Source organism: Nanorana parkeri, unplaced genomic scaffold, assembly GCF_000935625.1.
Source record: "Nanorana parkeri isolate BGI_ZX_2015 unplaced genomic scaffold, ASM93562v1 scaffold241, whole genome shotgun sequence".
Lineage (NCBI taxonomy): Eukaryota > Metazoa > Chordata > Amphibia > Anura > Dicroglossidae > Nanorana > Nanorana parkeri.
Genome location: NW_017306509.1, coordinates 1,469,995 through 1,485,404, shown reverse-complemented (window position 1 = coordinate 1,485,404; position 15,410 = coordinate 1,469,995). Strand labels below are relative to the sequence as shown.

The 15,410-nt window shown below is 40.3% G+C and overlaps 1 protein-coding gene across 1 annotated transcript in view; it reads right to left on the bottom strand.

Moving 5' to 3' along the window:
• Positions 1-15,410, bottom strand: part of LOC108787079 (RNA exonuclease 1 homolog) — a 36,109-nt gene that overhangs the window by 4,322 nt on the left and 16,377 nt on the right. Inside the window, exons 7-15 of the mRNA XM_018556528.1 lie at positions 12,174-12,282; positions 11,175-11,234; positions 8,934-9,083; positions 7,139-7,252; positions 6,944-7,017; positions 6,407-6,517; positions 5,142-5,257; positions 3,160-3,298; positions 2,354-2,474 (exon numbers count right to left, since the gene is read on the bottom strand). Coding sequence (XP_018412030.1) covers positions 2,354-2,474; positions 3,160-3,298; positions 5,142-5,257; positions 6,407-6,517; positions 6,944-7,017; positions 7,139-7,252; positions 8,934-9,083; positions 11,175-11,234; positions 12,174-12,282 — 994 coding nt within the window. The remainder of the gene's footprint in view (positions 1-2,353; positions 2,475-3,159; positions 3,299-5,141; positions 5,258-6,406; positions 6,518-6,943; positions 7,018-7,138; positions 7,253-8,933; positions 9,084-11,174; positions 11,235-12,173; positions 12,283-15,410) is intronic.

Below are 15,410 nucleotides of genomic sequence, written 5' to 3'. Positions count from 1 at the left end.
CCGTGGGGTGTGCGAAGGGGGGGGGGGGGGGGAGACAAGCGAGCCCACCCCGCCTCCAATACCAGGCCACATGCCCTCGGTCACCCCTGAAAAAGCACCTTGCAAAAGTCCCTGTGCCGATGAGAACAAGGGCCTCTTCACCACAACCCTGACCCGGTGGTGTGCGCACCCAGATGCGGCCCCTCCCCCTTGTAAATGAGTAAGAGTACCCCTACAATAAAGGGTTAAAATAAATTGTAAATTAAAAAGACCAGACTTCTGAAAAAATCCTTTATTTGAAGGGGGAAAAAAAAAAAAACACCAAAAAAAGGACAACTTTTTAACAAGTCTTTTATTGTAAAAAAAATTGCCCCACCGACATAATCCAGGGTCAATCACTACGTCCAGCGTTGTCTACGACAAAATAAAAAGTAAAACTGGGAAGAAAAAAAAAGACGCCCGCCGTCCAGTCCGCACCAAACTCCCGCCGCAGAATGGCATTTTGACAGATACCGGCAACATATAAACAATTCGGCGGAGCTAGCGGTAACAGTTTGTTTACAGTTGTACGACATGAGCCATGATTGGGCCCAATCTTACAGAGTACTGTGCCCCGATTGGGCAAAGTCTTGCACCTGACCTGCAGTCAGGTGCAAGGCTTTAGCCAATCAGGGCTTACAAGGCACTGTACAGTGCCTTGCTTGTGGGGCACAGTCCGTGTGTTCACTGAATACAGGAACTGCCAATGTTCAAGTTGAACATCGAGCCTAGACACCACTAAGAGAGGCTTGAGCTTTTCATGTCAGGCAACTCAACCTCCACCCACCCCCCCCACACACACTTTGCAAAATGTACTCAGGTGGGGGTTGACAAATCTGCACATGGAAGCAAGTCCATGGAAAGTGTATTTGGGGGAGAAAAGTTTTCAAGTATTTTCAAATTGAAAAAGGCTACAGCACAAAAATACAGTTTCTATTGATATTTTATTTCAATAATACCTCCAAGCAACTTTTTCAATAATGCCTTGTTTTAAATAAGGCAAATGGGGTTTTGTGATCTCTAAAAATGGATTTAAAAAGAACTCTGGGCAGAAGAAAACTTAAACCTGGGAGTGTGAGGGTAGCCCCACTGCAAGGGTTAAGTGCTTGTTTTGGTCCAGGGTCTAAAAATAAAGATACTCACCTGAACCTCGAGCCTGTAAGGACTCCGAGAGACATTTCATCACTAGAGCGGAGGCGAGAGGTGGCAGCGACCGGTTTAGAAGCCAGGCGTGATCGACGGTCAAGTGAGTATATCTGCTATTTTAGACCCTAGACCAAAATGATCACTTAACCCTTGCAGTGAAGCTACCACTCACTTGCAAGGAATAAGCCTTCTTCTGCCTTCTTTAAATCCATTTTTTAGAGATCCCAAAACCCCATTTGCCTTATTTAAAACAAGGCATTATTGAAAATTAGAGCATATTAAGATAGCAGACTGATGGACAGACCTTTTAGACTGAGGTCTCTTATTTCTCATTTACGTATGCCTGCCACATTTGGTCTAGGACAGTGGTGGCGAACCTTGGCACTCCAGCTGTTCCAAAACTACAAATCCCAACATGCATCTGCCTCTGGGAGTTATGTCTGTGGCTGCCAGAGCCTTGCAATGCCTCATGGGACTTGTAGTTCCAAAACAGCTGGAGTGCCAAGGTTTGCCACCACTGGTCTAGGATATCCCAAGAATTCCAGGCACTGTTTACATTCTAGCAGCGTCAGAGTTCTATCATTTAGCGGTAGTAGTGCAGCAGGGCAACATTGTTGGATAGCAGGTTGTTGTAGCAGTGGTGAAACATCGCACGGCAACAGGTTGTAGTGATTAATGCTGAAATTACATTGCTGGGTAATGTGATTGATGGATTGATTTACATTGGGGGGAATGTGGTTTACATTTTTCTTTAGGAACTTTGTGCATGTTTTAGTATTTTTTACTTTTTTTAATAATAGCTTATTTCCCTGGGTAGTGGGTAGATATCTAGGGGCCTCCTTGCTCTAAAACAGGCTTCCAAATTCCCAAAAGGCCCACCACTTTCTCTTGGAGATCGGATGTGGAGAAGAGGCCCTTTTCCTTCAACATTGGGATAAGGTGCCTTGCAAGGAGGTCAGAACATACTGGAAAATAGAAATGGAAAATACTAGTACCCGCCAGACACTAGCCAATTTAGCCATGTATTTTTACAGTCTACTGAGAGACTATCTCCATTAAACACTTTCATTTCTAAAATGAGTTCAAGAAGATTAAAATAAATTAAAAAACAAAAAACTAAAAAAACCTAAAAATACATCTCTACCACCGAGACACCGAGAATTCCCTGGCGCTCTGAAAAGGTTCTTACCATTATCCTGGATGATACGTCTGAGGTAGTCTGCAATTAAATATCTCAGTGCTCTTTTATGAGGCAAGCCTAGTCTGTGTGGAAAGACCATTGAAGTATCGATAATTGTATCATGAATAAGCTAATGGAAGACAAAAAGATTTGGTAAAAAGGCAAATGATCACATTTTTTAAATGCTATTAATCTAACTTGCAAAGGCTTTTTAAAACGAAAAAATACATACCTGGTTACACATACTAGTATTTCCTTTTTCAGGAAACAATTTCTAAGAACACCCTTCATTAGCAGGATTACCTTTCAACTTAATCAGACAGGCTGAAGCATATAAATTCCTGTGCTACCACACACCCTTAGTGCATTTTTTTTTTCTTGCCCCAGGGCAGAAATGCACTGTGGTGGTGTAGGAAGGAAGGGCTTTTTAAAAGTAGACCTACCATGGTAAACATACTTATGCAATTATCGCTGACCTGCTTCTGAAAATGATAGCTTCCTTTCCATACAAACATCACTGACCCAGAACAAGTATACAGAGCAGAAAATTTAGCCAAAATTTAGAAATCCTTATCTACATGTTTATTGTGACTATTAAAAGCAAGTGGATCTATAGGACAGCCAGGCAACCACTATTTTGAGAAGGAAAGGTCACCAATGGCTGCCTCATACCAGGTTACCTTAAATCTCTGTACCCAAGGGGATGTCATAGGTTACATAGGGTGTGGAATAAAAGCGGTTTGCAGGAAATATAAAACATCATTTTTATTAAATCTTGAATCATACAAAATACCAGTTAGTTTAGCTTAACGTACCTTAAGTGCAATCAAGTCATTTTCTAAACTATGTCCAATAAGAATTGCATCAGCACTGAATAAGTTCAGCATAATGGCCTGCACATCTCGAATGGATGTTGTGTTATTCTTCAGATTGTCTTCTGTGATACCAGAGAACCTATGAGGAGATTTTACATGTGCCTGAAGTATTCAACACTCTTTTTCAACAATGAATCTAGAGCAAACAAATACATATTGACCAGCAAATAATTTCTTTAAATTTTTCCTAGGCAGTTAGTCATATTTCCATACAACTCTCTCTGCTCAGCTTCCCTTAACTTCCTGTTCAGTACAAGATTACAGGGGACAGTGAACTCTGCAATAAACTCTCCACCTATTAGCTTGGAGAAGAGAGGAGGGAGGAGCAGGGAAGTGACTTGCTGTGTCTGTTTGCAGAGAAACACAGGGGGGAATTTATCAAAACTGGAGCGGAGAAAAACTGGAGCAAAGGTGCATTGCAACCAATCGGCTTCTCTCTTGAGGTTGACGCTGATTGGTTGCCGTGCACATCTACTCCAGTTTTTCTCTGCTCCAGTTTTGATAAATTCCCCTCACACAGCTTACAAGCACACACAAGGGTGGCTCCATAGGAACCTTCAAGGGAAAGGAGCGACCCTAATACAGGATATCAGTGCCAATGCTCAGAGGACCAGATGATTTTGCAGGAACCAAAACTCCTAATCATCAATGAGCAGCATCCATTTGTAGAGCTTTTTCAGCATTTGAAATACCTTAATCTTCTGATGATTAATATTTTGATTTAAACATTAATATGGAAATCTGGGTCTCTGCTACTGCCAATACAGCAAATTTTACTGCCACCATGACTGATGTTCTCTTCTAATTACAATTTGGACAAGGCAAGTCAATTTGATTAATCATTCAAATTTTTCTTTGAGGGAACCAAAGCGTTTGTTTCCACATGCTTACCCAATGCATACATTCACAACATTTCAGATGTGATGTAAGTGACAGTTTCAAGCCAAATATCACCTGCGGACCTGTGTCACATGTTCACATGCAGATTTCTAATACAAGGTTGCAAGGACTATAATTTGATCATAAGCCATTTACAACAGCAGGGACTACTTTTGTACTATAGCATCTACAAAGTAATGTTGTCCACCGCTATATGCTGAAAGTGATGAGCCGCGCTGAAGCTGGGAAGGATCCCAATAATATTGCACCTCTTGAGCCGCAGCCAGCTGTCCATGTCCCCTCTTGTCTATACCTCCAGTGAGTGCTGGAGCAAGAGAGGGGAGCAGGGAAACTGACAGTCACCAGCCTTTGCAGGGAGAAGCCATGAGCTGAGCAATCAGTGGCTGGTGATCACTCAGCTCTCAGTATATAGAGCCGGTATGTGTTTACTCTCCCAATACTTCTTTAAGTGTACTCCCACGAGATATTTAGGGACTTGGAAATTTTCTTGTGACTTCATTTATTGGCAGATTAAACCAATGAAAAGTATTATGTACCAATAGCCCAGCTGTGGGTGTATAACTACATTAAGACCATGAGAGCCTTACAAGTAATTTCTCCTTGCTAGAATCACAATGGCAGCAGCCAGATAAACAGCACATCAGAACTAGGGGGAGTGTCCCTGCTCAGCATGGCCTGAGGGCAGACAAGGCATCAGAGGCTCAGTTATAAACAGTATACTGGAAGTGACAGGTACTATTACATAGGGGGCTTGTTGGCCCCTTTTTAATAGGAATGCATGTAAAAAAAACAAACTAAAAAAAAACACAAATTTTTGGTAAATCCATACTAAACTTTGATATGAACAGTGCATGCATTGTCGTGTCCCATTGATCTTCCTCACATACGGAGTTAATAATCTCCCAGTTGACTGTTTTTTAATGTTGCTATATACAGATGATATCCTATGGCTGACTATTGCCAATGAACACTAACAGGTGCATTATACAAAATAAAAAAGAGAAACTTAAAGTGATACATACCCGGTATTATAGTCTATTATTTCATTGTCCGGCTTCACAAAAGTATCATACACAACCTGTAAGCTGTGATTGACCACTGTGACTCTTGTTAGTTCCAGACCATGTGTAGTGTAGCACTAAATACATAAAATGATTGATATGTTAAAGAACAGAACATACTACAGACCCTTTTGGACAGGACCCTTTTTAAAGGAGCATGCGCATGAACATTACACTGCTTGGAAATGCAAGGAGATAAATGTGCTGCGAGATGTGTTCTCCTGTGACCATTGTCTACATATTCTTTAATGTTAAACACAGGCTGTCATAGGAACACAGGTAACAGCACATTGGGGAACATTTATCAATGCTGTTGCATGGCAAAGCAATACTAAACAGAAGTGAGACAGACTGTGCAAAGAAATGGACTACAAAGTTCCAACTTGCTTCAAATGCCTCCCTCAATTGCACTAAAGTAGCACTGAGACAGAATAAAACCTGACCTCGACCACTTCTTAGTTCTGCGTCTGTTTAGAGTGTCTCATCTTCAGTAATGAATCGCTGACTGAATTGTGTAAGCTGTCGCACTTGGCTGCCCAGGAATACAGACGCATGGGACTATAAGCCTGTTGCAGAGACTATCTGAAGGAGAAGCAGCCCAATTTAAAACCAACGTGTGTCAGTAATTTGCTTGAATAAATATCCCCCATTGTTTTTCCCCCCAAATTGAGTTGCATGCTTCCTTTGAGCTCTGATGGATCACAATGGTAATAGACCACCCCAATTGCCAGCCTCACTCCCAATCACTATAATGCAAAATATGCACCCCCACTAATGTAAACATTTGGGACTGCAGATGCTATAGTGACATTTTCCTTGAAGTGAGCCTATGAAACAATCATGGAAGCTGCCATTGTTTTTTTTTGGTTTGTTTAATGCAAGCTCTGAGGCCGTCATTCTGATCCTGGCTGAACTACATATTGAGTCACCAAGTTGAAAAAAGCATGCAGGATGGAAACCCATACTTTTGATCCTTCATTAGCAGCACACTTGTTCAGGTTACTGACCAAGTAAAGCTAGTATAAGAACGAAAGCTTGGGGTCTATCTTTTGTCCGAAAGGGCAGCTATATCACAGGTTTCACAATAGAGCTATGTGGGAAAAGCCACTTTAGTCTCATGAAATACGCCAATGCACAAATCCACTCACCAGTGCCCAATATTTAGGGTTACCATACTCTACTCCTTAAATGCTTTCCCTTTTTTAAAGTACCAGCAATACAATTACCATTTCACAGTCAACAGAAAAAATGCCGGGATTTTCATCTGAAGGCTGGAGTTTTGGGAAAGTCTTTATAAACCCATCAAGATTTTCCTTCTGACCCTCATGAACATGAAGCTAAAAATAAAAACAAAATTAGACAACAAAACTCTACAAAGCAGATTGCCCCATTTCATTAAAATTGAATATTAAAAATATAAGACGACGCTTTGGTATATGAAGTAATATATATGTCAAGTTTTTCAAATTAACATTCTAAATCAGCATCTTCACACCAAAAAAGCTTCAAATTGATAATAGTATCCCTAAAATGGATACACTACCACATAATATACAATCCACAACTTTTCCAGGACTATGGAAAACTTGCTGGGGGGAGCCATTTATTGCAGACCATTATTTACACCTAGAAAGAAGGTGTTACAGTATGCTGGCCAAACACAATATTTGGCTAACCAATTGTCTCACTTCACTGCATTATGTTGCCCATACACACACACAAAGTGTGGTTAAACATCCATGCAAGCATATTATTTATCTAACCTTTGCCATCTGGCATCCTGGAGCTCCCACTGCTGCTTCACAACAACTGTAGCGTGTTTCCATGCCACCTGGGACTAAACAAAAAAATGCAATACTACATCAGTAGGTTTTCTGTTGTTTCTAAGAGCAACACTAGAAACAAAATAAAGTACAATATACAGTATATTTAATTTATATTATACAAAGTTCACTTACCTCTGTGTTTTCGAACTCTGCCAGAGTGATAAGTGCACTCTTCTTTACGTACATGCTTGCTCTGCATTGTCACTGCATAGACTTCTCCACAACGACAGCAAACTCGTCTCAGAGCTAAGAAAGCATTAGATCCATAACTAGCAACTTTTTTTGTTTTTAATTAAAAACACTGTCTATACTTTAATCTCTTATTAAACACTTGCACATCATTTTTAGATTTGCCCAGCTATTTTATCTACAATAGGTCTTTGCTCCCTGACAGAAAAGTACAGCTTTAAAAAAAATATATACAATATTACTTGCCGTCTCGATGACCCAATGGCATCAGTATTTCTTAAAGTGACATTAAACCCTCAGATTTTTTAACATAAAACAATACTGTAATGTGTGCCTCACTGTAATCCATGGTAGTTTTACTTCTCTTTGCTGCTCTTCCTTTTAAATCTGTTCTCATGCTGGGCAGAACTTCTGTTTTGCAGCAGACTGCCTTGTATCTGAAATGGATACATGGTGTCTGTGTGTAGGTTTGCAACCAGAGCCAGCACTACAGGAAGAGGCACTCAGCTGCAAAGGGAAGTTCTTCCCAAGAATGAGAAGACATGAGGATTTAAAAAGAAGAGCAGCAAAGAGAAAGGAAAACTACCATGGATTACAGTAAGGCACACATTACAGTATTGGTTTATGTTAAAAAATCTGAGGGTTTAATGTCACTTTAAGTCTCTGACCTGAACCAAGTATATAGTACATCATTTCCTAAATGGCTAACCATTTAAAGTGATATTAAAAAGTCAAGCTATTTCAAATGCCGAGTAAAAATCACTTACAATGGATGCTGCTTCCTGATGTTTAAAAATGTTAGTTTCCTGCAGAATCAGCTGGTCCCCTGAGCACTGACCCCCGATATCCTGTTTTAGGGTGACTCCTCTCCCTTGTAGTACAACAGCAAAAAGTTTCCCAGCACACTCACCAGAAAGCATGCAAAAAACTTGTTTCACCGCTTAGGTTAAAAACAGAGGTTTAGATACACATCTCCTGCAGAAAATGTGAAAGCCGCGCCAAGGCACCTCTGTATAGTGCGGTCCTAACTCTAAACTATGAGAGTCTCCATCTTGGAGCACATGTGGCAAAAGATCAAAATTAAGCCCTTCCATGTGCACCTTGCTATAAAGCTTGTAACAAATTGATGAGTGCGTTTGCCATTTGTTTTGCTTGACTGATTTGGTGCAGTGATGCATGGGGGGCCTCTGCTGCCGTTGTGATATGCGGGGTCCTTTGTGCGTCCCTGTGCCTTCAAGGGAGGTTGGGCTTCCTCCTGACAAACCTGCACCCAATTTGATCTTTTGCCACATGTGCTCCAAGATGGAGACACTCATAGTTTAGAGTTAGGACCGCACTATATAGAGGTGCCTTGGCGCGGCTTTCACATTTTCTGCCGAAGACGTGCATCTAAACCTCTGTTTTTAACCTTAGCGATTTTTTTGCATGCTGGCGAGTGTGCTGGGAAACTTTTTGCTGTTGTACTGTATTAAGCCCTCCATGTGCACTTTGCTGTAAAGCTGGTAACAAATTGTCGCTAGTGTCCCTTGTGATCTTGTACTGGACAGGAAGTTCCGAAAAGCAGAGCTGAAAAAGTTGGATCCAAGCATTTACAAAGAAACTGTGCTGGGCAATGCATATTTGTTTGATCTGGATTCATTACTGAAAACAAAAGTTTTGAGAGTTAAATACTACTTTAACTACCACTGGACTAAAAACTTTTTTTTTTTTTAAATGAGAAAAATGAGCAGTTACATACCATCACTGTTTATATTTTTCCCTCCTGCATTCGGTATTAAAGCACTGCCAGGCTTCTCAGGATTTGGTCGGGGATACCCATTTTCTATCAATTGATCCTCAGACAAGAGGTATTCTTTTAGGAAGTTGTAAAGAGTATGTCCTGTCAATTCTGCAGAGAAACCATGTCAGCTTTATTAAAAAATCAGGTGCATACTAGCTTTTACTTCTGTAGTCCTATGACCACCTTTTCACAAGGTAGTGTCAAAACCAGAGTCAAGTCAACAATCTGATACAGATTAAAGGACATTTAATTCACAGCCCCAGCCCAAAAATAGCAAGATAACATTGAAAAGCCTATTGCCATATAAAAACAAGCCTGGCTTTTGCTGAGATTTTCACCTTCAAATATTTCTGCTGTACTTTTTTCTGCCACTAAATGTCCCCAGTCTGATGGCCATCATCATTCAACCCACTTTCCTTGAACCCATGTCGTCCTGAACCAGACCCAACCTGTGGCTGGACAGTTAAAAGAAGCAGCACAGCAATTAACTCCTCTCTCTTACACGGTTTCCACTTCCTATCAGCATGCTCCTAATCAGCAAATTAGCTCATTGGCACTTCGCACTGCTCCTTATTATCAGGCTCTTGCCCGGCTGTACAGGCATTGCAAAAGGGTGATATCAGGTCAAATTCAGGTACTGGCACTGCTTACATTGTCTAGAACGGAGCTGTAAAACTATGTAAAGCCAAAACTTTTTTTTTTATTGTTTTGGATAGAATAGGGGAGGTTTAAGACCCATCAGTTATTTTGATTCAGAAATGAAAGAAAATATCAATTGTAGATGTAATGGCCAAATCAAGTTTACTTACCTTCATTACATAAAACTTTATCTGGACATCTACACAGTTGTTGCTTTCCTCTCTTACCTCCAAGTGCATTCTTATATGAACCCATAAACCACCAATATGCTAGAGAGCATCTGATGACATTTTATAACAATATTTGCATACCTATTCGCAACCAAAGGTGATCTTGTGTATATGTTGGGGAGATTTCCCTTCACCTCCTATTCCAGGGAAAGTAAATGCCCTCAGACAGTGGTCACTAAAATATGTGCCCAGATAAGAAGCTTGACCTGCTCCTGTAACTTCGAGTTCCCTTTACTTTGTCAGGGACAGATATTTTTTCATGGGGGGTGTTCGCCAATAGTCTTCCTAATGGATGAAAACTTATACAGCAACAGTGAAAATGTAAAAAAAAAAAAAAAAAAAACATATCTCCAGCTTCTTCAAAACCCTTCCAGATTAAAGAGTTGCTAAAAAGCTAAATATCACAGGTCTGTTTGCAGAAAGTATTCTCTGACACATGATTTCTCAGTGCACTCCACCTGGCACCCTGCCACTCCATGTCAGTCTGCTTTCTAAACCTTGGTTTTAGTCCTAGGGACTCACCCTGCACTTCCGTAATAGAGACTGTAATGCCAGAAATGAACCCTACATGTGAAGAACCCTGCAGTTCCAGTCCCTGCACATCCCCATTCAACATCTCACTCCTAATGTAGGCAATGAACATTAGTGGGCACGCACACCATCACTTCTGATCAGCTGACCATTCTCCAACCATGCACTGAATGAGCCAGGAAACAAACTGCTAATGCTCCCCAGCTTACTGTACTGTAGATCACAATACAAATATCAAGGGTGAATCTCTCCAGCAGAAACAGACCATAATACTGCCTATTACCTATACATACCCAATCACAACAATAGGTGATTCAGGACTCCTCATCCGCACTATAACAGGTTTTTTTTGCGGTTCTTTCTTCCCTTGGGGGGTGTCCCTTCACTGCCCATCTTAGGAAAGGACAATTTCTACTCACTGCCCATGTTAAGCCATTGTCACCAGAATAGGTGTACACATGGAATATTTAATTCAACTCCTGTTCCTAAAACTCCCAAAATTTTGAGATTTCTTTAGGAAGGGAGGTGGGTGGGGGTCACATTACAAATAAGAGTGTGAAGGTTTGCAGCAGAAACAGAACACAAAAACCTGATTGGAGTTTTGACACTGCCATACTCTATCCAAAACCAAAAAAGCTTTGTGTTTACATACACCAAGCCACATCTGTAAAAAATTGTAATGCAATCCCCAATATTTATCATTTACTATTCATTTGAAGAACACATACATTGTACAGGTTTAACATTCAAATATGTGAATGTTCTCACTAGAATAAGATGTAGCGTTAAGGTAACATACCGTTTTTATCATCTTGTTTTCGTGAACCAGCTACTTCCCTCCTGCTTGAATATTTTGGGCCTGAAATTTTGATACAGAAATATAGCATAGGGATTAGTTCTTAATTGAAATCTTTACCTGGAAAGCCACATCCATATCCTCCTATCTATTCGAACAGGAAAAAGTCAGATCTAAAAAAAAAATTTAAAAAACCCACCACACTTCACTGCTAGGAACCAAAATACCAAATGCAAAATTGTATTACCACCAGGCAAGGTGGCCACACCATTTGCTCAAGGGATTATTGGTGATTACCAACCATAGAAGAGTAGGCAATTTTGTCTGGGCACTCACTAATTAAATAAGTCTTAAGCTCTATCAATTGGTACACAATGTTAAATTGTTATACTTTAGACAGGTCTTCAATGAAAGCATACAATAAGCGTATTCAATACCTCCAGCAGAGTAGTTCATACCAACGGGAGCAACAGTTTATGCAGCACACAAAAAAAAAAATCAGCTACTATGTGGGCTGCTAGAGAGTACATCCTGCAATTGATAGTTACATGGCTGTTCTGCAGCAAGGTGGTCAGAATGGCAGCCAGACATCCTACATTAGCAGAATAAAATCAGCAATTGCAGTTATGTTTTTCTCTTTTTTTTTTTTTTTTTTACTTGTTTCCTTCAACACTGTCCTGTTGAACAAGCAACACTTCTATGAATGAGCGAACAGCAATAGGAATATCTAGACAAAAGGATAAAAAACCTAAGAGCGATGAGAGTGCACACTGCTATCTTAATTGAAAATCGGCATGCATTTTCAATGCTAGGAAAATTGCTCTCACCTGACACAAGTGTGGGGAAAAAAAGGACAGAAAAAAAAATCCACAACGCACGATGTTTGGAAATTCACCCAGAAAAATTATGGTAAGCTGAGGTTTCCATTATCGGCAAAAAGACATAATACATTTCTATCAACAAATAGAAGAATTGAAGGTAGAATGTGAAATATTTTCTTACCATTGTTATTGTGTTGATCTCTGAGCTTTTTAAGGCTATTAACAGCTATGCTAAGATACATATTCTTGCTCCCACATCGGTCATAAATGGACTTTTCTTCCGTTAAAGCCTAGAAAAGAGAATACAAAATGATCATCAACATGATTTGACAGTTGCTCTCATCCTAAAGCATTTGTGGAATTTTCTGCCAACATCTTCTCAGTTCCTATAAAACGAAATCTAACACAAGAACCCTTTACTTTTCCCTGAATGGTGAAAATCTCTCGAGTCTTAAACTGAGCTTACTAAAGTCCCAACACTTGTTTGTGTACCCTTTATATTATTAAATTGCTTCAACCATCTGCAACAAGGAGGGAACGTAACCCCAACAGGCGAGACCAACTATACTAGGGCATCCACTCCCACAGCATAATCCCTATGATCTAGAGCAGGGGTCTCAAACTCCATTCACTCGGGGAGGCCACTCAACAAAAATATTTTCTCCCATGGGACTGCTTGCCAAATTTCATACTTTGAAATAAAATTTAACTATATCCGATATGGTACTACTGACACCAATACAAACACAATACGGCCCTATTCACATCTGTAAGTTTAGGTGCAAGTAGTGATTCCTGCGTCAGAAACTTGCGTTTTCCTGCAGCAGGAATGCCTAATCAAGCGTTTACCATCGGCAGCTGTCACCCAGTCAAGTTAATGATCAAGTGACAGGAGCTGCATGTAACCGCTGCACAATGCATGTAATGGTATGTGATATGATTACATGTGGGTAGAAATCAATGCGTCCAGGGAGAGATTGATTCCTAACCAAATTTAATCATATTGCATACCATGCTGCAGGAAAAAACATATTCACATATATAAAATAATATACTCCCCCCACATATAAAATACTACACCCCCCCCCCCCCCCACTGATAATAAAAAACAAATTTTTTTAACATATATATATAAAAAAAAATTTTTTTAAAAATAAAAAAAAAGGTTCCCCTCTCCCTCCCCACACTCAACAAAATAGAGGCCCCCCCCCCTCTCCTGACTTGTCAGCGGGCCACATAGTACCAGCTCGTGGGCCGGTATTTTGAGACCTCTGATTTAGAGAAACAGAATGCATAAATTGTGCATTCTTTTTGTTTGCAAACAGATCTACAGCTGAAAACCCCAAATCCTGCGTGATCTGTTTGAATACATTTACTAAGAAAGCACCTGCTCATCAGGTGCAAATATTTGACGTTTTTTATAAGTATAGCCTCTCCTGGAAACTTTACTATAGTGTCAGAGTTGCTTTACACACGTTAAGACACCACACATTGAAATAATTAAATGACAATAATGACAAAGGCCAATGTTGTGTAGCCATATTATAAAAGAAATCACAATTTGCAACTCCTAAAAACAAAGTATGCACAATGTAGACCTGTGCTGGCATGTAGACAAAAATGACAAATATTTAGAACCCACAAAACCACATATGAGTGAGCTGCAGCATATATCTATTCCCGATTGCAGGCCATCAAAAAGTAAGGATATTTGCACTCCCTTGTGCATGTAGAGAGGCCTAAGAGGCAGCAGGTTAGTGGTTTGCAGGAGGAGTTGCATTTTTTTTCAAAAGTGCATATTAATGTTACAGTACTTTTAAATATGCATGTTCACTGCAAAAAATGTTAAGGAAAAATACCTTAAAAAAACAAAACTAAAACAAAAACAAACAGGGAGGATATTGGATGCTCTTTCCCCGATTTGCTAACACCAGGCTCTGCTGTAACCTGCTTGTATGATACTCTGGCTTTTTTTAACTTTTTTTTAGGTTTACAATAGTAGGCATCGGTAAAACAATTGATTTAATATGCCACAAATATTCAGTTATACCATACGAAAAGAAGCATTTGTGTCCTATGAGAAAAAAAAACAATATCTCTTTGTCTGGTGCATTTTCTTTTATTGCAGTATTGAGATTAGTTTTACTGCAAGCTGGGTTTCACTTTTTTTTTCTAAGCCATTATTTCCAACTAGAGTTTGGACTTGATAAGGTTGTTGTTTTAAAGCTTGTTAGGGGACAAAATGAGCACTATTAGTGAGTATTCTAATACCACTAACAACAACTGCAGTGTGCTCGATGGTGGCTATTAAGCGACTGCAACCAGAAATCTTTGCTATACACCTGTGCTGCTGTAGTTTGTCCTTTTTGTGGTATGTGGGCTGCTCAATTAAGGGCAGATTGTGTTGTCTCATACTGTTTAAACATTTTAAATATAACTGCTTCAAATCTTATTCTTTATTTAAAGTGTACTTCCACATTTGCAGCCAAAATAGGATAGCCCCTTGCCTATATTTTACATGTTCCCATTCACATAGCATAATGTTCCTAAAAACTTCAAAACTAAAAAGTTTTCGCCTGCTATGTAATGTTAAGAGTTGGCGTTTGCCTTAGTTAACCCTGTCTGTACTGACTTGGGCAGATCTCATTGTCAGTTGTAAACTGGATTTTAACGGTCTGTCCTATCTAAAGTGTTAAAGATCCCAATCGGGAAGCCGGGAGGTGGGTCATGACATGCCACCCAGCTTCCTGATTGGCTAGGAACCCGGCTTCACTTGTTGCTAGGCAGCCTGGATTCCTGACCAATCAGAAAGCCGGGCAGCATGTCATGACCCGCCTCCCCGATTGGTTAGCAACAAGTGACGCCAGCTTCCTTGCCAATCAGGAAGCTGGGACGTGAGTCATGCCATGCTGCCTGGCTTCCTGTTTGGTTAGGAAGCGAGGCTGCCTGCCAACAAGTGAAGCCAACAGGAAGCTGGGACTTTACCCACCAGCCAACTTCCAGATTGGAAAGGAACTTAGGAGGCGGGACATTACCCACCATCCAACTTCCTGATTGGAAAGTAAGCTGGCTCCATATTCCCTCAGCACTTGCAGTCAGAGGGAGATCTCCCACTGACCGGAAGTTCCGGTATCGAAGGTAAGTATTGAAGCATTTGGGTGAGTACGAGTACTCGGTATCGGCACAGATACTAGTATCGGTGCATCCCTAACACATTAATTAATTTGATTAAGGGCCCTCAAAAGCATCAGTTTGAGATGATCCTGAGATTATTCTGAATTCATTGACAGGTGCATTTGACCCGCTTCAAGTGGATGTTGCGAACAAAAGCCAGTTGACACAGGCACTAAATATATGGCAGTTCAAAGCATAAGGTCTGTGTACAACATTTAATAACCGTCAGCAACCAGACTTCATG